This window comes from Brachypodium distachyon, chromosome 1, assembly GCF_000005505.3.
Source record: "Brachypodium distachyon strain Bd21 chromosome 1, Brachypodium_distachyon_v3.0, whole genome shotgun sequence".
Taxonomy (NCBI): domain Eukaryota; kingdom Viridiplantae; phylum Streptophyta; class Magnoliopsida; order Poales; family Poaceae; genus Brachypodium; species Brachypodium distachyon.
In genome coordinates, this window is record NC_016131.3 from 2,778,082 (window position 1) to 2,801,707 (window position 23,626).

The 23,626-nt window shown below is 44.6% G+C and overlaps 4 protein-coding genes and 1 non-coding gene across 6 annotated transcripts; 2 read left to right on the top strand and 3 right to left on the bottom strand.

The window, feature by feature from the left end:
- Positions 1–307: 307 nt before the first annotated feature.
- LOC100837763 (transcription elongation factor TFIIS) lies at positions 308–7,882 on the top strand. The gene is made up of 7 exons (XM_010229515.3): positions 308–707; positions 932–1,187; positions 1,603–1,684; positions 2,228–2,285; positions 2,440–2,570; positions 4,251–4,427; positions 6,443–7,882. The coding sequence occupies exons 1-7, from the start codon at positions 413–415 to the stop codon at positions 7,529–7,531; spliced, it is 2,088 nt and encodes a 695-aa protein (XP_010227817.1). The 5' UTR covers positions 308–412; the 3' UTR covers positions 7,532–7,882.
- Positions 7,883–8,904: 1,022 nt separating this feature from the next.
- LOC100841205 (dehydration-responsive element-binding protein 2D) lies at positions 8,905–10,282 on the top strand. The gene has a single exon (XM_003563779.4). The coding sequence runs from the start codon at positions 9,098–9,100 to the stop codon at positions 10,001–10,003; it is 906 nt and encodes a 301-aa protein (XP_003563827.1). The 5' UTR covers positions 8,905–9,097; the 3' UTR covers positions 10,004–10,282.
- Positions 10,283–11,837: 1,555 nt separating this feature from the next.
- On the bottom strand, positions 11,838–16,250 carry LOC100842113 (KH domain-containing protein SPIN1). Of its 2 annotated transcripts, none has more exons than XM_003563781.4 (7): positions 15,863–16,250; positions 15,592–15,680; positions 14,178–14,329; positions 13,720–13,836; positions 13,500–13,616; positions 12,798–12,941; positions 11,838–12,424 (listed from the first exon to the last, which is right to left on the bottom strand). In XM_003563781.4, the coding sequence occupies exons 1-7, from the start codon at positions 15,949–15,951 to the stop codon at positions 12,281–12,283; spliced, it is 852 nt and encodes a 283-aa protein (XP_003563829.1). In that variant the 5' UTR covers positions 15,952–16,250; the 3' UTR covers positions 11,838–12,280. The 2 variants fall into 2 exon arrangements, with proteins under 2 accessions (XP_003563829.1, XP_010227830.1); XM_010229528.3 differs by having other exon boundaries at positions 15,592–15,683.
- Positions 16,251–21,078: 4,828 nt separating this feature from the next.
- TRNAL-CAA lies at positions 21,079–21,162 on the bottom strand. Its single transcript has one exon. It is a non-coding gene; the product is annotated as a tRNA-Leu (tRNA).
- Positions 21,163–21,241: 79 nt separating this feature from the next.
- Positions 21,242–23,626, bottom strand: LOC100843749 (50S ribosomal protein L17, chloroplastic). The gene is made up of 3 exons (XM_003563785.4): positions 23,274–23,626; positions 21,773–22,182; positions 21,242–21,521 (listed from the first exon to the last, which is right to left on the bottom strand). The coding sequence occupies exons 1-2, from the start codon at positions 23,557–23,559 to the stop codon at positions 21,773–21,775; spliced, it is 696 nt and encodes a 231-aa protein (XP_003563833.1). The 5' UTR covers positions 23,560–23,626; the 3' UTR covers positions 21,242–21,521.

Below are 23,626 nucleotides of genomic sequence, written 5' to 3' on the forward strand. Positions count from 1 at the left end.
CAGATCTGACAGGGATTATTACTGATCAGTGACTCTTTAGACAAGTGGAAGTGGAAGATATCGTCAAGGTAAAATAAAAGGAGTACCGGTCTACCAGACTACCAGGCCTTCGTTTTAGTTTCGAGTTCTGCTGCGTGAGATTTTCTTTATCTCAGTATGTCCGACAAATCGACATTGCAATTGCAGTGGTACCAGTTTATTTTACTTTTACATTCTTTTGTACCAGGAGTAACTTGCAACCTCAGACGACGCAGATTTTACAAAAAATTCAGGCTGCTGATGAAATTATTATAATCCACAAAATTCATGCAAAGTTCCATCATTCGAAAGCCACAGCAAGGCGCAGCGCCACTGAAGTTCTAGAGCAGCAAACAATCCCCACCGAGTGCTCTCGGAGCTCCCCACGGCCGCTATGGCGTCTCCTCCGGGCCCGCGAGCCCACCGCCCGGTCTCCTCCTCGAGGGGCCCGCTCTCGCCGTTCCCAGCCGCGGAAGCCCAGTTCCCCTCCCGCGCCGCCGCCGCCGCCGGTCCCTTCCTCCGGCAGCACCACCTTCCCGTTGGCGACTCCGATGGCGGCGACTCCGTGGACGAGTTCGACGAAGACGAGGACGGCATGGACGACGAAGACGAGGAAGAGGAGGACCGCGCCGAGCTGGTGGGCCGCGCGGCTGCCGGCAGCTCGCAGCAGCGCCGCGGCTCCTTTCCAGGTGAGCCAAGGGTTTCACCCGATGCCTTCAGCAGTTTAGCTCCTGTAACTTATGCAGCTTGTAGAACGAATAAACTTGATTTCTGAAAAATCCGAATGCAGGATAGATGCACACAATCTCTGAGCAGCAAATTACATTTGTCTTTCCATTACTCTAGTACTCCAGTATTATTTTTTGTGTGTATCTGAATCAAGGTGATCACTATTGCTTGCTGATTCACGCAGCAGGAATCAGGCAGACGACGATTGGGGAGAATGGAGTGAGGCAAATCCAAGCGGAGCAGCAATGGCAGCACAGCCAGATGTATAACTGTGGAACGCCGCAATATGGGCAGGCTTCGTCTAGAGGGGACGAAGAGCCTGGTTCCATCCCCAGGGAAATGAGAGTGGAGGATGGGTATGGAGTTATTGGAAGAAGAGAAGGAGGCCCTGCATCTAGCTATTGGGACCTTCTCAGAGCACACCTCTCTGATCCGCTAACGTGAGTAGTATGCGCTAATGACTGTGTTCTCTTGAGAATTTAGTTCTTGTTTGATAAGGATTACTTGTCTATTTCACTTTCTTCATTCACTTTATTACTCCGTAGTAAATTTTAAGTACTGAGATATATAAATGCTTTCAAGCATATTACCTACCTGCATTGTAGGCTAACGGTTTTTCCCAATAATTCATACAAGTACACAACTGACATGTTAATGCCTGCTCAGAAAAAAAACATACTTAAATGTTAATGCGTATTCATCCATGCTATCCTAGTTATTGCCTGTTTCCATAAAAAGGTAAAGTGTAAAACAGTTGAAATTGTTGTCATACCCAAATATCAGTCACGAATCATTACTCCTGGTTGCATTTGAACATACTCACCCATGTAACTTTTGTTTTGTCTGAATTTGTAGAGGTATTCTCATGGACGATGCAACGATTCTATCATGTGGCCATTCTTATGGAAGTAATGGGATGCAGCATATCTACAGAATGGTTTGTCCAAGGATCCTTACCACATGATAGTGTTTCAAATTTTGCCCTTTAGTTGTTTATGAGAAGTTGCCTTTAGGTTATTAGAAATATTAAAATATAGTTTGCGATTTAAATGTCCTGTGCCCTCCTGATGGTTGCTACATCTCATCATCCATAGTGTTAGAAATTTCTTTGATCTAAGTTACACTTAATATGGCTTTGAAGCATAGTATTCTTCCTTGTACACATGCCCTTGTTCTTCTAGAACAACTAAACTGTATTTGAATAACTTTTATGAAAGAAAGACCATACATTTTTTTTCCAATTAATAATTATGTCGTGCGAGTGACCTTATATCTGAGATCATAAGAACCAGAGGTATTATCTAGCTATCCATTTGCTGTCAGCATGAGTAACCACATCAGGTAAACTTTAATTCCAGGGTAAAACATTACTTAAACAATCCTGGAAGGTGGTTAACCTGATAATGCAACGCTCTTAAATAGGGGTTATGTGAAATTACATGTCCATGTGAAAGTGATATAGAATTGTCCCTGACTGCAGAAAGCTTGTGGCAAATGTGGCCAGCCTATTACCGAGAACTCCATTCGACCAAACTTGGGTACGTAATTAAATTGGGTAAACTATATCACTATGATTTTTAGGGGTTACTTTTAGTTATATTGCAGAAATCAGTGCATTTCGTATATACCAAGTTTGTTAGCTTCCCTCTTGTCCTGTTAACACTAAGTTTTTATTTGACGCCATGTTTCCAGCCCTTCGCCTTGCAGTTCAGGCATTTAGACGCGAGGAAGAGTCAGCAAAAACATTGAAAAGACGAAGAGATCGCCTTGAACAGGTATGCACTTTTTTTCCAGCTTATGAATCAACGTTTGAACAAATGCATGTGTTAGAAGATGTTCTTAAATCTGTTCTCTCTCTAAAATGAGGACAAATATGGCAATGATGATCCAAATCCAACTGAAATTTCTAGAGGTAAAGGTGTTCAGTATCCTTTCGCTGTGTTCGACCGAGTCATAATCAAGGTATGGGGGTACTATCACTAATCCAAGCATGCTTCTGCTTCCTTGATCTTTTCCCATCTGTAATGGCCGAAACAAATTTAATCAGGGAAACAAGAGGACCCCAGAACGGTTCGTGGGGCGCGTCGCAGTTGTGACAGCGCAGTGCTTAAATGGCTGGTAGGAACATCTACTCGTTCGGCCGATCGTCTTTCGCGACTAAAAACTGGTGCTTATTCGATCGTGCTTATGCTTAAACAGGTATGTCGTGAAGACTTTAGACAATGCAGAGAGTGTCAAACTGCAGTACCGTTCCTTGGCCAAGTTTACAGATGGCGGCGGCGAGTCTTCTGCCATGGTCTCAAACAATGCCCAAAACGCAAGCTGGTTGTGAGTGTGAGGTATGCCGAAGCTGTTGATGATCTGTCATGATGCTTCAGATTGGAGATCCCCCCATCTTTTCGTGTTTCCAGAACCAGAAGGAAACATTCTAGGCTCTAGCGCCAGGAACATTTATCTCTCTCTGTAGCCAATCTTGTGTAAAGCTTTATCGTACGTACGAACTCCTCTTTTTTGTAAATCCTGGCAGCAATTCCGTAGCATCAAGCAGGTGATGTCAGTGTCCTTGCAAATCCTTTTTGTCGAATGCCATTCTAGTGCTGTTATCAGGTTGGGTGCGTGATTGGACAAGAGGCCTGATATGGAAGGACAGCATCGAAAGGGGGGAACATGCCTGGTGCCACTGCCACCCAAAGCGTAACATAAAGTCGATTAAACAAATGCTCAGGATGGGTTCTTTAGTACTGATGTATTACAACTTTCAGTTCACAAAAATATGACGTTTTGACACTTTTAAAACTTGGACCATCGATATTTTTAGGGTTTTTTAGGTCGATTCTTAGCTGACGTCTGATCGATTATTTTCTTAAGAGTTTCGTTGTAAGCAAATTTTGAATAATAGTCGGTTAACAGTCAGCATTTGGGTATGCCCTAAACGTCCATTTTTGAAGATCGGTTAAACTAATTGTAAAGACGTGCTTCAGAATGGGATTGAAAGGCAATGTAGCGCGGGAGGGGAGAGGCAGAGGAGTCTGCGAGTATGTCTGTCCGAAGAAGGTTTTTGCATCGAGTACGTTTCGAATACCTTTTTGCACCTGACCTGCAAATCGCCGATGGAAATCATGGAAGATGGGACAAGGGATCGGACATCGGAGTCGATTGGAGTTGCTTCGAAAGGAAAAAAGGACGCAACAACAACGGTAGAGGAACCGTATGCAATCTGGGGACAACATCTTCACACCAACTGAAATTCCGAGCACTCGCCACGCGGCGCTCGTCCCAGCCGTCCGATCCATCCCGTTCCAGAAGTATCCCGACTCCGAATCAACGGCGGCGGCCGGCGCCTTGTGTCAGCACTGCAGCCCGCGTCCGTGAGCCGCTCGTATAAATCTCCCGGCTACCCCCCAAATCCGACCTCTTTTACCTTTTCCCCTTCTCTGTCGCCTCCGAATCCAAGAGAGGGCAGACAGACAAACGCCTCCGAGGAGAGAGCCCCTATCCGCTAGGGTTTTGATCTCGCCGCCGCCATGGAGAGGGAGCTGCTGGAGACGTTCGAGGCGGCCAAGAAGGCGGCCGACGCCGTCGCGGAGGACGCCGGCTCGCCCGAGGCCGACCGCTGCCTCGACGCGCTGCGCCGGCTGCGCGCCTTCCGCGTCACCACCGAGGTCCTCGTCTCCACGCAGGTGAGCGCCTCCCCGCCGGATCCGATAATTCATGATTTATATGAAATATGTTCGAGGCGGCCTCTCGTTGTGTTGTGTGGCTTCCGGCGGATGCTTGCGGCGGCGGCAACCTCGCGCGAGGAATTGTGGGCGTTTATGTGTTGTATTTGCATTGGATTGATTTTAGAGGGGCGTTTCTGTTCGGTTGTTTCTTCAGATTTTACCGGATGTCTAGGCTAGGTATTGTTTTGTTCGTTCATTGTTAAGGACAAACTGGATTGGAAATAGATCTTACTGTTGTCTACCGCTATTGTGGGGTGGTGGTGGAAGGGGATTATACCTTCTACTTTTCGTGGCTGCGATTTGCGGAATTCTGCGGTTTTTGGCAGATGGATTTGTTGCGATTTCCGTTCAGAAGGGCTGTGATTACCTGTACAAAAAGAGGGTCTGAGATTCTTTTCTTTCTGCCAAAATCGTAATTGAGTTTGTGTTTGATTTGTGTGATAGCATGGGGTTCTAAATTGGCTGAAGAAACGCGCGATCACCAATTTCTGTAATGCAAAATCTATGTTTTTGAAATTTCAAAAAAAGAATGGAAATGATGAATTTGCGATTGTTGATGCACAAAAATGGCGGTAAGAAAAAGCGCGCGTTGCATGAACAGTTTAAATGTCTTAGATAAAAAAACATTTATTTTAGAGGAAATTGCAGTGAAAGTCCTTAAACTTGGCAGGTGGGAACAGTTTGGTCCATTAACTTGTAAGGCGGCCGACGTGGACTTCGGGAAAATGCGCAGGTTTTTTTTGGGAAGATTTCTTTTGCAAATTGCCACCTACAAATAATGAATTTATTTCCTGCGGTCCATGGCCAACCCGTCCTCAACTTCTCGTCAACCCCGTCTCAATTCCCCAATTTGCCCGTCGAAGAAGCTCCCGTAGCATCGCTCCTCTCTCCCGTGCTCCTTCACGCTCGGTTGCTCTCCACCACCGCTAGCTCCCGATGCCTGGCCGGAGTGGGTACACCAAAGAGGGAGGAGAGTCGATGTCTTGGCTCCATGGGCTCCATGGTGGGGATTGTAACTTGGGCGCAAACAGATGCTTGTCCTCCCTCCCTCCCTCCTTCCCTCTCCCAATTTGCAAAAGAAATCTTTCCAAAAAAAAACCTGCGTATTTTCCTGAAGTCCACGTTGGCGGTAACATCATTGGGATCACGCCAAAATACGAGATTTGGACTATGGGTGTGCAATTTACAAGTTAATGGATCAAACTGTTCCCACCTGCCAAGTTTAAGGACTAACAATGCAATTCTTTACTTTATCAACAGCCAAGAATTACGGAAGCTTTAAGTTGTCACATTTGGCGCGCCTTTCAGCCACTTTCCTGTAGAGCTGTTGAAGGAATGATCACTGTTTTCCTCCCCATTTTGCATAAATCTCATCTGAACCTGTAGCAGCTTCCAGTGGTTAAGGTGCCACATACTCTACAGTACATATCCAAACTATTAGTTTCTTACGGTGCCTGCCACGTAGAGAAGTAAGCAATTTGGAACACCTTTATAGAGGTTGGTAATTCTTTTGGATGCATTAATATATTTTTTATTTCCTTGTCGAACACCTATACACCACGGGGCTTTGGGGAAGAAGAGATAATTCTGGTGTATCCAGAAGCCTAGGAATCCTTGGAAGGTTGTAATCTGTGTAATGACAATTTCTTTCTTGTGTGAGCTACTGAGCTGCATGTCAGAGAGTGGGTAAACCTATATTTTACAAAGGAGGGTGAGCTGTGTGACCCCTTTTGTGGGCCTATGCTTTTATTAATTATGATTGGTTGGGGAATTGTGAAAACTGCTGTGTTAATTGAATTGCTAAGTAGATTTTTCTTACATAAGCTTAATTCATCAATGTAATATATTTTGTTATCAAACATCTGCTTTCTCGTCTAATTAATTGCTGTTTATTTCCTTTAGCTAATTCCTCTGCGGTTCTTTTCAAAGGGATTGGGAGCTTATAACTTACATATTGTGTTCCTTTTTGTCAGGTTGGCAAACGTCTTCGTTATCTTACTAAGCACCCTCACTCAGACATACAGGCGATGGCTACAGACCTTTTTGGGTACTGGAAGAAGATTGTTATTGAAGAGACAGGGAAGAAAAACGGCACATCAGCGAATGAAAAACTAGATAACTCTGCAGCTAGGCTTGAGAAGTCTCAGTCCATGAAGGCTGAAAGGAACTCTACCTCAGAAAAGCTTGAGAAATCTCAGTCCATGAAGGTTGAAAAGAATTGTACCTCAGCAAATGTGAAGGTTGAAAAGAATTCTACATCAGCAAGTGTGAAGGTTGAAAAGAATTCTACATCAGCAAGTGTGAAGGTTGAAAAGAATTCTTCTTTGGCAAGTGTGAAGATTGAGAAAAATGATTTGGATATTAGGGTCCAGAAATCTGATGTCAAGGTTGAGAAAATTGCAAATAATGATTCCAAAGTTAAGGTAGAGATGGTTTCAAAGGATGTTAGTAGAACTCTTGACACAAAGAAGTCATCTTCTGTTCCAAACGGTCCTCCCAGGCTGACATCACTTGTCAGATGCAATGATGCTGCACGAGATAAATACCGGGAGCTTCTTGCAGAGGCCTTCTTCAAGGTTTCCAAAGAAACTAGCAAGGATGACAGAGAGGAAGTGAGGAACCTCTTAGATGAAGTAAATGCATGTGACCCATATAGAGTGTCTGTTACAGTGGAATCTGCGCTGTTTGAGAGACTAGGACGTTCCACCGGGGCTCACAAGGCTAAATACAGATCAATACTGTTCAACTTGAAGGCTGATAACAACCCTGATTTCCGGCGAAGGGTTCTGTTGGGTGAAGTGAGGCCTGGGAGGCTTGTTGACATTTCACCTGACGAGATGGCCAGTGATGCGAGGAAGCTGGAGAATAAGCAGATCAAGGAAAAGGCTCTGTTTGATTGTGAGCGTGCAGGAGCACCAAAGGCGACGACTGACCAGTTCAAGTGCGGGAGATGTGGCCAGCGGAAGACGACTTACTACCAGCTGCAGACTCGGAGTGCTGATGAGCCGATGACAACATTTGTGACGTGCGTGAACTGCAACAACCACTGGAAGTTCTGCTAAGCACTGTTAGAATGTTTGTCCTGTTAGCAATGTCATTCGTATGTGACAGGCATTTCTGTCTCAATTTTCCAGACGCTAGGAGCCTGTTCCAGTTTTCTTTTCTTTCTTTATGGACCTGATTTTCTTTTTCAGAATGTACTAGTTTGACTGCATAAATGTTGTTGGCTTAATTGATGTTACCTGCTGTAATCTTATAAGGAGATTGTCCTATGTTAGTAAAGTAGAAGAAGAAAAGATCATGATGAGTCGATGATGATAGCTGACGAGTTCTCTGCTCATCATGCGGTGTACTACAATGTAGCCTGTCTGTACTATGGTGCTGTTGAATTCGTACTGATGCCCGTGCTAAAAGTGCTTTCTGTTGAATTAAATGTGGAACGCGGCCTGAAGGTTTGCCGTTTCTGACATGGGAATGAAAGCAAGTTCTGGAGATTTTCGAAGCTGTAAATTTTGTGGGTGTTGGGACTGTTTTGGTTCGCCCGTGTTTGAAGTGGGCTTGTTGTGACTGGAAGTGGTAGGGAAACTACTCCCAGATTCAGCAGAAGTGAACTGGGCGATGCTTCAACCAGAAAGCCGAAACTACTCGTCAGTTTCCAGAAACAAGAAACTACTTACACGAACCACGAGGGGCACCAGGAGGCATCTGATTTTGTGGGTTGTGGCTATCCAGCTCAAATTGTCCGTTTTGTTGATTGATCAAAACAAGGTACTTTTGCTCTGTCTAATATGTACTACCAATATGGACCCTACACACATCTGTCAGCATTATCTCTCTTCCTCGGCCAACCGCCTCTTTGCTCCTCCTTCCTATCCGCTCCAACAGTTCCAACATCAAAAAGAGCATTGTAGCTAGCTGTCTCTTTGCTTTCATGGATACGGCAAGAGTATAGTATAGTAACTATAAAAAATGCTCTGGAAAACAAAAGCATGCCACTTACAAAACTTAAGAAAGTCCATACAGAACTCGTAGCTTACATTGTTATACACGCATTTTAATTGGGAAAAAATATGTTCGTGTTCGTGGTAGGTTGTTCAATTTTTTGATGTACGAGTATAAATATTTGTTTTTTGCAAGCGTATCATAGACAATCTCAAGAGTATACACATCTTCCGAATCTTTTAAAACTTGACGTGATACCCGAGCAACCTTGTTTTGTTGAGCCGTACCCGAGAAACCTTGGCTTACACATTTCTTTCTTCGGAGACAAGTTGATCTCCATCCATTTGTCTAAGCGACCCCCATACCACGAGAATATCCACACCGTCCGATCCCCTGGAGCCGGAGATTCCTTTCCAGCGCGATTTTTTTTCTCGCACAGGTGAAATCCCGAAACTACCCCCTCAACTACGGCTTTCCTTTTAGATCCCGTCTCCTCCACCAATTCCCCTTCGTCTTCCCGCTTCCAACCGCAACCGCAAGCCGCCGCACCGCATCTGCCGACGAAACCCTAACCCTAGGCACAGCGCCGCGCCTTCAACACCCCCCACGAGCTCCCATGGCGGAGCGCGCCTAGGATGAGCGTAGCAGCCCGCGCCGGACGGATGGATTGAGCTGGTCTGGAGGCCATGGGTCCTAACCCTAGCCTGGAGATGCTGGCCGCCGCGGCGGAGGAGGCGGCGGCGGTGGCGCCGCCGAGGGGGCGCGTGGTGCGGATCCTCGTGCACGACTCCGACGCCACCGACTCGTCCTCGAGCGAGGACGAGGCGCCACCGTCTTCTTCCCCGAAGCGGCAGCTTGGGGAGGCGGCAGCGGCGGGGAGGAGGAGGAAGAAGCGGCGCGTGATGGAGGCCGGCAGGAGGGACGCGGAGAACTGGACGAGGCCCGCGGCGACGTATCGCGGCGTGCGCCAGCGGCGCTGGGGGAAGTTTGCCGCGGAGATCCGCGACCCGAACCAGCGCCGCCGCCTGTGGCTGGGCACCTTCGACACCGCCGAGGAGGCCGCGGCAGCCTATGACGCCGCCAAAATCCGCATCTCCGGGAACAGGGTCTCCAAAATCCGCATCTCAGGGAGCAGCGCCCCAGCTAACTTCCCTTCCGCCCCCTGCTCACCGCCACGGAAGTCTTACAAGCCGATCATGTTGCCACCGTCACCGGAGCCTACCAAGCTATCGCCACTGCCTCTGAAGCCTGCTGAGCCCACCATACCACCACCGCCACTACCAGCTTTGCCGTTTGCCCTCCCACTGAAGCTGAGGCTGAAGCTTTCCTTGCATTCACAGGTGAAGGTGGAGCCTGATTGCTTTGCAGGGGAGGTGCAGCAGGAAGGTAGGAGCTGTGCTGGTAAGGTGCAGGAGGAGGTCAGGAACTGTGGACGCAAGGTGAAGGAAGAGGGCGATAGCCATGAAGTCCAGGCCGTCAAGCCGATGTGGGCGATGATCAACGGGAAGCGAAAGAAGCGATCAGGCTGTGGTACCCGTGTTCGTGCCCTCCATGCCACCTCTGTCTGCGTTGAGGAAGTTGGCGGGACCTGAGGGTCCTATTATCCGTAATTACTATCATTAGCAGCTTTACTATTCTGCCTAGTGTCATTACAACTTGGTATTTTGTATTTTGTTAGTATTAAACCGTTGTTGTGAAAACTTATGACTGCTCGTGATATGATTTGGTGATGATTTGTTGTATATACATCCCGGTATATGATTAATAGTCAATGTGAAGTATGCTGTGCCGGTTGGATGTGCAAGGAAATTGATGTACTGTATCCAAACTAAAACCTTTTAACTTCGTATGTTGCTGTCATCTTGGATCAATAGGAAAAAGGGCAGGAGATTATGGTTGTAATTTTGTGATTCTGCCTGAAAAATACATCTGTGTCTGCCAGTTTTTCAGTTATACACTAGTTAATGATTTGTCCTATGTGTGCACCCCTAGATTCACATGTATTTTCAGCTAGGTTTTTATAGCACAGTTAGGACTTCAGAACTTTGTTGTATGTCATGTCCAACAGTCCAAGGACATTACCATGGCATGATTATAATAATTCTTAAGTCTGATTCTTGACGAACAATATAATGTTATGATAGTAGTAGCTGCTTCATCCAATTCTGTAGCTGTTCTAACAATTGTGCTTTAAAGTAAAGTTTTTTCTTACTCTGTCTACATCAGTACATCTGGAAACTCGGTGCCTTTTGCATCCAATTCTGTAGCTGTTTTAGATTTGTTTTTATTTTTTTGTATGTGCTTATCTGGATCTTGAGTTCTGGGCATGTAGGGAGATTTTTGTATGTGTATCTGAAGTATATTGTCGCTCAGTCCGTGCAGCAATTTCGGCAAAGCCTATATGCTCAGCCTGACGATAAATAACAAACACCCAGTTTTCTCATCTAGTAGAAGTTTTACATGGAAATTAATTATGCATCGGTCTAACAGCAAATGTACATATGCTCTGTCTCCTCAGACTCGGCTGGACAAATATACATGCGAACTATCCTTTTCCTGCTCTCCGTCGTTATTTCCTTTTGTCTTCCAAGAGTGGAGCAAACCGGCGGCTTCAAGATGCTACCGATATTCTCCCTTAGCCCGTGCGGGCCACCGGCACTGTGTCCTCTTCCCAGCTTCCTCTGGCCCCTTCTCCCCATCCTCAGCACCATCACCTCTGCCCCAGCCGGCTTAGCAGTCAACACCACTGCTGATCATGCCGGCGACTTGTATGCTGGCCTTAGCCCCGTCGCTCGCCACCGTGATTCCTGCCGCCATTGCCCTTGCAATTGCCGCCTTTATTTTCGACATGAAGTATGCACCAACAGATACTATTGTTGGATGAGGACAAGTATTTAGGCCATGTTTATTTGGGCTTCTGTTTCAGCTTTTGGTAGTTCTAGCAATCTCAAAATCACTTCTTCCGTTTACACGTAAAGCTGAGAAGCACATCCAGCACCAAAAGCACGTCCGGAGGTGTTTCTGAAGCACCAAAAGCTGAAGCTGAAGCCCAAACAAACAGGGCCAGGGCCGTAAGTCAGAGTAGTAATTCAAGATGGTGACCTGATATGATCTTGTATTTAATCAGATGTTATTTACTAAAATACGACATGGTCTATCTTCGTAGCTCATACTCTACTTGTGAATATTATTCTCACACGTGTTTGGGTTTTCTGAGCTCCTTACATGGCCGTGTCAGCATCTCATCTATGATGCAAGCAGAGAAAAATATGCCCTTGACGGCCTTGACCCAAAATGGCCATGGTTCCATGAAGTTCTCTGGTGCAAACTACCACGATTCTGTGAACACTGATGACATTCAGAACTGTATTTCTACATTGTTAAAGCTTCCGCGTCCGAATCAAACTGCATAAGTACGCAAGCTGATGATCCTTATACCATTTTTTATTATTTTCCGCGACTCCAGAATGTACCAAGATATATAATATACAAGGCAAATTAAATACCTAAAGAGGTAAACAAGAAAGCTCACATACTCGGGCCTCTCTAGTCTGTCATGGAGAATCACCTACCATAGCGCCACATACTAGGGTTAACAGTCAATTAACAAATTAAACGAATGTTCTAGACCTTACATCAACCAACCAAATCTGGGGTCAACCCAAGGACCCCAGGACAATTGCCATTGTCCCAGCAGTTTCCCCTGTCTATAGGGGAAGCCACAACTCATACCCGACTCGGCTAGCGAACGCATTGCTTCGCTGCTTCCTCCATGTGCACCACGGCAAACTTTGCCTGGAGACATGGCTCCCTTAAAGGGGCATAAAAGACCTGGATAGCACCGGTAATGTTGAGGGATAGTTGCTTCCCTACTGCCCCATTTTCGCACGTTTCATACCACCGTTACTGAATGGAGAGACGCTCCCTGGATGAGGGCTGTCCTCTCTCAGGCTGGAGTTTAGCAGTGCCAGCTCCCTGAGCTGCTGCCTCTTGTAGATATCCTGCGTTTCATCCTGCAGCGTAAACCAATGTGGCTTTGTCAGTGAGGCGTATCTGGAGTTAATTTATAAATACAAAGAATTCCTGGAGAAGCAAGAAGCTATGGTATATATATGTGCTATTATACGCATAACATGATAACTGAAAATGGTGTTCCACAGAAAACAGAGAGAACAGATTGAGAGAGACCAGAAATGGTGATCCAAATTCAAGGAAAGAGCTATCTGCTAGGTTGTGAAGACTAGCATTAGGGACGATGGAGGTATTATTTTCCACATGATTTTAACATGATTGAAATTTCTTTGATGTTAAACCATAACATAGCTAAGTGGCTGTTTCCTTGGCTTTCTCCAGAAAACAAATATGTGCATGGAAAGATTAACTCACCACTGGTTTTAGCAATTCTTCTATAATTTCCTGTGCGTGTCTCAATCTTGCATCAATGATACTGGCTGGGAACTCGGCCTCTATCAAGATATGCAGTTGTTCAGTCAGATGCTCATAGCCTGGTTTTCCTCGTAGTTTGTCCTCCTTGAAGAAATATTAAAGAAAATATGTAAAACTTGTTCTTGGTAACGTAGAAGAAGAACAAGATTGGGAGGCAAAAATAAAATAAATCAATGGAAACTTCATGTATAAGCATAGCAGATACAAGTAAGCAATCGCAGGAACACTGAATTACGTGGGACAGAAAGCAGGTTGCACATCAGTGTACAAGTATAGTTATTATGCAGGAAAACTCTAAGCTGCATAACGTAAGGATACTACATACAGGACAAGATGTGTTGCTTTGGTATGTGGGAACTTCCATTACCACATTATGAGTTAAAAATGTGGGGATTTGAAGGAGAAAGTTATTACACATAATCCAACATTAAGGTCATGAACAAGCCATGGAATGCGAAGCATGGTGATGGGCAAGATCCCTGGCATATGAAGACAATTCCAAAAGACTTACTCAACTTAGTGCTAAAGCAAAATTATATTGCTATAACTACATGTTTAGCATAATAGTGATATAGTAACTCAAGAAGCATTGGTAATACAATGTAAGTGTTTGCAGTCAAACATTGTAAACTTGTTTTTTACCTTCACTGGGTCTTTGATGGAACCCTTTCCTCTGATGAAAACACGACAACCAGTGGATGCTTCTACCCGTTTTAGAGAATTACCTCTAGGTCCTAGAATGCGACCAACAAAATTGAACTGCGGTGATAGTGAAAACTATATTAATAAGGAGGTTAAAACGGCTCGAGTACTATTGGGTGTGAAATTCAAGAAAAAACTGCACGAGCTTGAGGCAGCATACACTCGGATAAGAATCAACTGGGACCTCCAAGCGCAGAATCTTCTTTACAACATGAGAGCTAGGGCTCGGTGGCGCTCCTTGCCAATCCATATTGTTTCCTTGAGGAAAACCTAATCTCTTTTGGATAGTTCAAAATGCAAGCACAAATGAATTGTCAGTATCTTTTTTACAAAAGAAAAATAGTTTGAACCATGTGCAAAACATCAAAAACAGACAATCTTTCTCACTAAAGAAACCCAGATCTTCTGGCATGGCATTATCATAGTAGCACATTGCTCCTTCAAAATTTCACTATCACTTAAGAATCTACCGGGTGAGCATAATAATAATAGTAGTAATAACTAAAAATCCCAGAGCGAAACCATGTCACTTCAGGAGTATGAAAGTCCAAAAGAATGATCACTGGATTACAAACATAGTGTTTCTTAATTATTAAATAAAAATGGCCGAATGCCTACCTCCTGGGGCAGTCCACTCCAAGGACTGAAACCGTTGCCAGATAGATTGGATCTTGGGTTTGGTGAAGACATTGGACTAGGACTTCTGTATCGATGCCTATCAAAATCATTGAATCCAGGGTTGTGGACAGAGCTAGACACCCGCATAATTTCTGAGTAGCATGAAGGTCAGACAAGAAATTAGATGAAAAATAAATGAATCAGCTTTTTTTTATTATAATCAGATTTCTGGACTGTAGCTATTGAGTCGTTTTTCACAAGACTAACAAGACGCACATGAAAATAAAAACCAGATGTAACAAGATTTCCATGATCACTTGCAGTAGGTCCATAACATCAACCATATCTGTCCTCGATCCTCATAAAAAACATCAGCCATTTCTTAAATATACTCATCCAATGAAGCTTACAGCATACAGATGACAGAGTAGTTTTTTTTTAATGTCTGGTCTAACCAGGATGCATTGGTGGATGACGCAATCGATGTTTGTTTTGTGATCTAACACCAGCACTAAGTATAGAATAATTATTGATTATCTCATTGAAGATAGAACATCCCTCAAGGTAATATGTGACACTAAAGATAATCCTATAATATTTGATCTAAGCATGTGTAGTGGATGCCAATAACAGAGCAAGTGATATTTTGAGATAACCCTATCAAACAAGAGACTTATGTTGTGTTTCAATTTTGGGTTAAAATTTCTAGATGAAGCATTAGGAAGAGAATGTTCATATTATCAGTATACAAAATAACTTCATAAATACGTCAGAAAATGTTCATATATCAAGTAAAGATGGAGATGGGCAAGGCTGCGTACTATGACAATATCTCAACACCCTCTTATTGATAATGTCACTGGTTTGGTGACTGAGACAGTCATATGTTGATGTTCGTAGAAGGCAGTTGCCACTGTCCAGTGTCCACTTACACAATTCGCGGACCTTATCACTACTCCTAGATACTACTGTTTAGATCAACTCAAGACTGAATATACAATTCTCACCGGGAGAATGATGAGATGAATTGGTAAAATACCAGACAAGTATCCAAGAGCAACCAACCACAATATATCAGCCAAGAAGATTGATCCACATCATCTCAAACATATACTGCTACTGACGGATCAATCATCGAGACCATCAGGTGACAACATTATCGTGTATAACTGCGATAACTATTAACGAAACAGCGCAACAAAAATCCAAAACAGAGTATCCAAGGCAGTACATGAACCAGAGATCACACAAACAGGCAGCAACAACCAATGCCATCTAAAGTGAGAACTCATCCAAGCACTGCAGACAAGTAACTCCCCAATCCATGCTAGCAGAGGAACTCCTCTCACATAACAAAGGAAAATCACATCAAGTGACAAAAAAAAGCAGTAAGGAGGAGATCAAAAGATCTCACCTTGACTCAACAGCTTGCTGCATATGGGCAGCACCTGCATGAACGGCCCCAGCTTCTGGTGCTCGGCGAGCAACTCGGCCAAGTACTGACTGCTGAAAAAGAAAAACACTAATTACAAAACAGTCACATCGTCATCCATTTCATCCTCTCGTTCATCAAGCAAACCGAAGTACCGAACTCCCAAAAAAACAAAAACAAAAAAAGCAATCTTGACAAGAGGAATTAGCCAAGAAAACCACAAAAATCCAGGACTCCTACGCGGCCGTTCTACCTATCGACATCCGGCGGGTTGCTCCTAATCTGAGGGGATAGGTTCCTCGCAGGGGAGAAGGACCCTTGCTGGCCGTACAGCCCCGACATGACGGCTTCGTCTCCCTCTCTCAAGAAACGGAGATGGGTGGATAGAAAGATAGAGCGCCGCAACGCAACCGAGGAGGCTGCGGCGAGGTGGCGGTGTTTTGCGGTATGGGGGGTGGCAGGAAGAGAAGACGAGAGGCGAAAAAGGCTCGCTGCTTTAGGGTGCAGCCTGCAGCGGCAGCAGCCAGCGTAGGAGAGAAGGGGGGAGAGGTTGGCAGGCAGCCGCTGCCGCTCTGGAAACCCTTTCTCTCTCTGTCCGTTGGCTCCGCTAGGTTGCAACACGCCAGCCAGCACGGCACACCTCCCCCGTGGGAAAGGCTCTTATAAAAAAATAAAAAATAAAAATAAGTAATTCGAGAGAAACATACATGCATTTTCCTTGGGTTTTTTCTTTCATGTCCTGTGTGAGTCACGTCACAGGAGTCTGTGTCTGGACGATGCATGATAACACCGTGGGTTTTTGTGGTTTATATTAATGATTTGCCTTTTTTACTGGCAAAAAAACAATGATTTGTCTTTTCGCCCAAAGGCCTGGGCGGTGCGGGCGGTTCCACGTGTGTGTTCATAACGTGTTTTCGGTTTTTCGGTGCGCCAGCTTTTGTTTTCGCCGAAATGTGAAGGTTGGAAGATATGTTTTTCCGATCTGTTCTTGATCTATGTCAGACTATTGTTTTTACGGTAAAATTGTGTTGTTTTTACATATACGTTTCAAAACAATAGGTTTTGTACAAAGTGTTATCGATAATTTTATCATCCATGTATATATAGAGAGAAGAGTTTCTTGTTTCATATGTACTACTCCTAACATCTTATAAGTCTGGGTCGAAGAATTGGTGGCTCACATGGATGTGCTAATTAATTAATGTTTCTATTTTTATGCGCTACTTAATTAACGTGCACAATTATATTTATGTACAAATAAATGTTGCGTATAGACTTTGTCGTCGCATGGAAAATGACATCTTTCTATACTTGTGCACTACCGGTCCATTCATAGATGTTTTCTCCGTTTGTAGATAAGGGGTCATATATTCGTTGATAACGATTTGTTTTCGAAATGGCCAACTTAGTATTTTCTTAATCCACACGGTCATCGTTTGTTAATTATTCTAGCACAACGACCTGGTCCATGTTTATATTTTCACTTGCAAAACTGGATTTGCAAACAACTGTATGATGCATGATAGTAGGTCATATTAGAGTCATAATTAATATAAATCAGATGACGGTGATCAAATGCCCTTTGTGAAGTGTCCAATTGAGTACTGTATATGTGTTCCACTTTCTCCATGCACTTTTTTTTTGGAATTCCAAAATTCTAAGCACATATATATATGCAAGGTTTTAAGTCTAATGATTATTTCCACTTATCAGTGCAAGGATGTCAAACTTGGGAGGTTTCAATAGCTAAAAAGGCCTATTGTTTTAATGTGCTAAAGATGCAACATTGGAAGATGGTTAGCATCTAAGCATAAGACACATGTTGGTGGGCCCTTCTCAAACCACTCTTTCCAAACTGTCTATTTTGTCTGCTGTCAACAAAAAAAAACTATCTACTTTGTCACTATAGTCAATTCCAATTCTTCCCTTCTCTCAAAAAAACAAAACAAAATCTATGTAATTTAATTCTCCATCAAAAATATATACATATATGTGAGTCTCTGGTCACAATTCAAATCTGGCTGTCAAGCATTTACTGCCATGGACCCTACTGACCAAGACCGTATATATATGCAAAATACTAAATGCATAGAAAACATACAAGTACGAGCAATTTGTCCAAGCAAACGACAGGAACACTTTCTAATTACTGTTTTAGGCTAGTTTAACAAAGTGTGTGGCACGCAGAGGGCCCACAGGAGGTGATGCCCCATCGGTATTGTGCTGTTGTTTCCCATACGAGATGTGTCGGTAGCTTAGTGAGCGAAACATGGCCGTCGCTGTCGGCGCACAAGAGGAATTAGGCTCGGACTTATCAATAGCGTTTAGGCTATATCTACACTAGCGTCTAAATTCGAACTAGTAGTGAGCTATAGCCATATCGTGTGGCGGGGACTGTTTACATCGGACGATCAACGATGATTCAGAGGAGGGAGAAGGGGGTGAAATGAAAATTTAGGGAACTAATTGCAAAAATATATTAGAATTGGGCAAATTAATTAAGCGTGGTCTAGTTCCAACCCAGCGAAAAAAGACTTACTGCCATATTTTCGCACCATGTACTTTATTGTCGTATTTTTACCATGCTTCAGTATGCTCATGTCCATAGGCTTTGGTACTACCGGTACATGCATGGAAAAACTAAAAGAATTCTAAACATGTAACATTTGTTCAAGAAACATTAATATATAGCCAAAGTTCACCAAGCAATAAATCCATATTAAGTACAGTGTTGCTAACCTTTTAATACAAAACACAATCGGAGCATCTCCTGCTGTTTTTCCCGATCAAAAAATAAAAATAAGTCCACCATATTAACCATCTCTCCAAAAGGTCCTAGCAGTTTTTGGCATGTACATTCAGGGCAGATGCATGGGTCATGGTCTCATGGATCTACTAACCATGCTCCCCATTCGCTCTGCATTTTCACCTGTTACTACGGATGAATCAAACCAACCATACTAATGAACACATTAACTGATCCTTCCTTTCCCGCTTGACAAAAAATGGTAGTACTACCACCTAGTAACTGTGGACCAGGCTAGCTAGCCAGAGAACATTAGAAATTTCAAAAAACTAGCACCGGCAATAACCCACTGTGATAAGTTTACTTTTTCCAGGAGATCGATGCCGTGAGCTGTGCTGTGATCTGGTTATCAAAACCTCTCTCCCTCCGAGTGATTGTGCTCTTTCTTGTCTCTGTGGCTTTTTTGCTTTGTCCTGTGCACTGTTCTGACTGCATGCCGGATCCAGTAATAAAGGTCGAACAGGTGAACATGGAGGGTGCCTCGTAATCAGTAAAAAAGTTGTTGCCGAGGTAGTAAACAGCAACAACATTTCTTTGCATGAAGAAACCAAGTAGGCTGGATTCTCTGATCCTGGCCATCAACTTTTCTGCTTGGCCCTTTCCAGTGCTTCCTTCCTCAGTCGTCAGTTTTCCCACATGCTCCCCTGCAGTCTCGGACATGCGCGCATCCAGTGGCAATGATCTAGACACGCACACGACAATGAAGGAAAGGAGACAAGCAAACCTAAAAAATAAGAACACTTCTGTTTTTCCTCTTGAAAAGAAGAATCCAAAACTCGAAAAACAAAGTGATGGAGTTAAGGTGTGCCCAAAATTAAGAAATGGGTTAATTCGTTCACAAATATAATCTCCCCCTGCCTTGGATCCGGCTCTCCTAATTGAAACCATTCATGCGAATTGAGGGGGTATCTAGCGGCAGCAGAGATTTCGATCTGCTGCCTGGCTGGGGCATGGCATATGCATCGATGGACACGAACATAGGATCCCCTGGGAGCTGCGTGTGGTTGGGGAAGGGTGTTTATTGCAAATCGGGGAGGCAGCGCACGTTGAAGCGGGCAGGGCGCGCGCTGCGTGTGCATGCAAATGCACCACTACTTCGTGCTGCTCTGCTCTCCTCTCCTCGTGGGGGCATGCAATGCAGGCAGCAGGGCTTGTTCATCCTTAGCGCACTCACTGGTACTGCTGGTACATAGTACGGCCACTCTTTTTTACTGTACCCGTATAATGTACAGTACGGTGGGCTCGAGTAGGAGGGATTGTACGTCTGTGTCGCCCGTTCCAGGGAAGGGGTGAAACTAACGGCGGAACTGGTCGATATGGAAGGAAGGATACGAATCATGCAAGAGACGAAGATGGGCTCATTTTTTTGTCGAGATAAACGCCGTCCTCTCCGTGATGCAAGACGTGTGTACGGGCGCGCGTTCTCCTCAAGGTGAAGAGAGAGCGTAATAGGGTTTCCAAATGATCATCTAGCTCGATTGGCAATTAAGGAAGAACAGACGCTGCTCGGCTCGGACGACCGGGCCACCGGCAGGACGTACGTGTCTCGGCTAGACTAGGAAGGCAGTCTTTTTTAAGAGTGGGGGTCCACACTTTTAACCTCTCTAATTTTTTTTTAATTGTGATACATTTCACCCACCTAGCAAAAAATCCTCCTTGGTCTTACCCTGTTTAAGAAATTGTGACAAAATTTCATCCCATCTAAGATTCCCGGTCATCCTTCATAGTGGCCCCACATGTCATGCCTACCTGGTGCCTCCATGTCGGAGGTGTACCTACTGAATACACTTCCGAGCAAGGTTTAAATCTACGAAATTTTGAAATTCGTTTTGAACTTTTTTTTAGAAAATGATTGAATATAGGGTGCAGTGTAGTGAACTATGTGGTTCGCGTGCTCTGCTTCGAGTTTTGCTTCGGTGCATTCTCCAGAAAAAAAGGAAACTAAATTTATGTAATCTTGATTAATTGCATAAGACGTTTAAAGAAGATAGATACTCCCCCCGATGGTCTTTGACAAAAAAAAATGTTTCCAGAGAACGGCCAGCCGAGGCACTTCAAATTCAGTGTGTTCTTTGCACGCAGCCATCGAAGGCTTCACGTGGCCGGACTTGGACACCACCTGTCAGTGACCATTCCCTCTCCCGGGCCGCACGTGCGTGCATGCATGCGTGCGTGGCCAGCACGTCCCTGCCTGCCTCGGTCGCGTGCTCACTGGCCTCTCGTGGGCCTTGGCGCGGTGGGCGCGCGCATCGAATGCTGATCGCTCGCTGCCGCCGCTGACTGCACGATGCATTCGTTTTCTTTTCTTACTACAATGAGGCTCAAAAAACGACACGACAAAGATCGATGCATCTGCGAGCTCAGCCCACCCCAGCGTACGTACACTGTACACGGTACACTCTCTGCCGTTAAGGAGGATCTCGTGGTCGACCGCGCAGTACGCCAGTACGTACGCACGCTCGGTGCAGAGCATCCAATCTCGGTCGTTTTCTTCTTCTTTGGAGTGGGATGTTTTTCCATCTCTGGATTGAAACACCCCGTGTTTAAATTCTGCCACGATTTGTTGACAAGAAGAGGGGAAATAAAGTTTTTACTGTCAGAAGTTGTATCGAGACAGAAAGAGAGAGGGAGGGAAAAAAAGGAACGCAGGGGAAAAAAAGAATTGTCAGAAGTGGGGTTCGAACCCACGCCCTCGTAAGAGGACCAGAACTTGAGTCTGGCGCCTTAGACCACTCGGCCATCCTGACCACCTTGATACGTTCAAGCCGATAACCCTTAAAACCAAAATACTTCCCAGAAACAGTACAGCATTAACCAGGAATAGCGTAAACTTGAAGAAACATTTGGACACGCCAAAAATTGTCAACGACACTTTCCAGAAGTAATAGCTTGAAACTTTAGAAGGACCAAATTGCACAGGCCTATCCAAAATGGCACACTGCTTTGGCAAATGGCAATTACAGGATGAAATTTGGCCGTTCAAAATTCCACACGTGATCTACACTTTGTTGTACAAAATATAACTTGGAAAACAGATATTGAAAAGGCAATTTGAAGACACCAGCCTGAGCAGCACCAATGGATGGACTGCAGCTAATGGATCATCCTGCAGATAGAAGCCATAATGAATTAGATGGAAGAAACGTTGTAGTAGAATTACTGCTCGGTGCAGATTAAAAGATGTAGATCAAAAAGCCATTTAGCAGACTCAATACTGGTGCAGCTATTTTTTTTTCTAATTAATTAGATTGCAATCTGTAACTACATTGTCGCGTGCAACAGTATGTGTAGAATAAATATAAGTACACTTTGGTCATTTTAACAGGCGTCAGATATTATAGAAGGAATTCATTTCACCTAGACAAGCTCGATGTATGCCATAGGTGCATTGTCTCCCCGCCTTGGAAATGTTGGGATGATCCTTGTGTAGCCCCCCTCTCTTTCCCCATACCTGTCCGAAACCTCAGCAAACAGAGCATGGACTATATGCTTCTCATAAATATATGCCAGGGCCTGTCTCCTCTTGTGAAGAGATCCATCCTTTGCCAGCGTGATCATCTTATCAACATACTTCCTCATTGCCTTTGCCCTTGGCTTGGTAGTCTTTATTCTCCCATGCTTCAACAGCTGTGTGGTAAGCCCACGCAGAAGTGCTTTCCGCTGATCGGGAGGTCTGTTGAGTCTAGGAATGCGTTTCCCGTGCCTCATTGCTAGTATCCTTCCACGAACATCGATACCAAACAATTGGTGCTCAAAGCTTGAATCCACTGCAACATTTTGACAGTGAATGAATGAGTTTATTGCGAACTTCATAGGAATACCATAAAAATCCATCCTAATTTTATCTTTAGTGTGACTGACACTCAAGAACTTTAAGTGAGAAGGTATTTGGCATGCAACAACCATGTTCTTCAATGTGTCCAGGACATTATTGTTTGACATTTGTATGCTGTGGTCAAATATGGATATGCAAGTAATACTAGCTGATAAGCAAAGATAAGGTGACCTTGTATCCTTTTCATGATAATATCTCTTTGTTTAGTCGGAAAAATAAACATAGGATTGCCTAGCTCTTTTGCCCTCACGATTTCGTAAGTCCGTGTTAAAAAAAGGTTCTGAAATACAGCTACATCAGTTTATATTCATTATTCTTTCCTTTTTTCTGGTCCTGATTATCAACAGTCTTAACAGTTTAGTTAATGATCACACGTGATGAAATGGCAGCATCACAGTTTGAACCACCACAATGCAGTTCAGTATCATCTGATTAACCGTATCAAGACATTGAAATCAACAAAGCTGTAATGCAATATCAATGGGTGCAAATGCCGATGAACTTTTTAATGACAGAAATGGCCATATGTGTTCAAAATAAGTGGCCAGATTTGCCACCTGATCGGTTCGTAGTAACCTCCAACTGGCGAACTGCCAACATATGCTCAACTACATATATGGCACGAGTACTGGAATCAGTGAAAGGATATATGCTCGTAAAAACATATCTGAGAAAAGTTATCCATTATTCCTACATAGTTGCGGATTTAATGAGTTGGGCATGGTTGAACAATAAGACCCACTTGTAATACTATTTAAAACAGCAAGAGACCATCTGAAAGGCAATGAGCAAAAATACTGGGACAACAGAATATATGCAATCCCAGGTGGCCCATGTATATGCGGCCTCTACAGCTCAAGGAATTGTTGGATTGGTCGCTGGTAAAATTTAGCATTGGTGAAGCTTTAGTGCCAAAATTATGTGTAGATAAGCACATTACAGGCACAACACGGCTCAAATACATATCCATGTACCGCAATTGTTGCATGACACCGCAAGGGGGGTAGGGGGGTGGTGGCTCACCGTTGAACGAGGAGGTGTACGAGAAGGCGAGCGACGCCGAGGCCGCGGAAGAGAGCGATGCGGGAGATACGGAGGAGGAGGCGGAGGACGTGGAGACGAAGGAGCTCCGGAGAAGCGGGGAGGCGGAGGCGCCCAACCGGGCCGCCCTGCGAGGGCGGAGGCCGGCGCCGATAGCCGCCGCTGACGGGGAGGGCCGCAGAGCGGGAAGCGCGGCGCGGAGGGAGTCCATGCGCCAGGCCGAGGCGGAGATGGCCGGCGAGGGGGAGGTGGAGGCGAAGGCCGCCATGGAGGTGGAGGAGGAGGGGGGCAGCGAGCGAGCGGAGCAGTGGTTGGAGAGGCGGCCAGTGGCGAGG

Bases quoted from the DNA above. Each gene is read 5' to 3' on its own strand.
- LOC100842113 (XM_010229528.3), bottom strand. From the start codon at position 15,951: ATGTCGGGGCTGTACGGCCAGCAAGGGTCCTTCTCCCCTGCGAGGAAC. The intron at 15,684-15,862 runs GTAGAACGGCCG...TTTCTTTTTCAG, and splicing joins AACCCGCCGGATGTCGATAG to CAGTCAGTACTTGGCCGAGT. The intron at 12,942-13,499 runs GTAAAAAACAAG...TATTTCTTCAAG, and splicing joins CCATCAAAGACCCAGTGAAG to GAGGACAAACTACGAGGAAA.
- LOC100841205 (XM_003563779.4), top strand. From the start codon at position 9,098: ATGGGTCCTAACCCTAGCCTGGAGATGCTGGCCGCCGCGGCGGAGGAG.
- LOC100843749 (XM_003563785.4), bottom strand. From the start codon at position 23,559: ATGGCGGCCTTCGCCTCCACCTCCCCCTCGCCGGCCATCTCCGCCTCG. The intron at 22,183-23,273 runs GTGAGCCACCAC...AAAATGTTGCAG, and splicing joins GTACACCTCCTCGTTCAACG to TGGATTCAAGCTTTGAGCAC.
- LOC100837763 (XM_010229515.3), top strand. From the start codon at position 413: ATGGCGTCTCCTCCGGGCCCGCGAGCCCACCGCCCGGTCTCCTCCTCG. The intron at 708-931 runs GTGAGCCAAGGG...TGATTCACGCAG, and splicing joins GCGCCGCGGCTCCTTTCCAG to CAGGAATCAGGCAGACGACG. The intron at 4,428-6,442 runs GTGAGCGCCTCC...CCTTTTTGTCAG, and splicing joins AGGTCCTCGTCTCCACGCAG to GTTGGCAAACGTCTTCGTTA.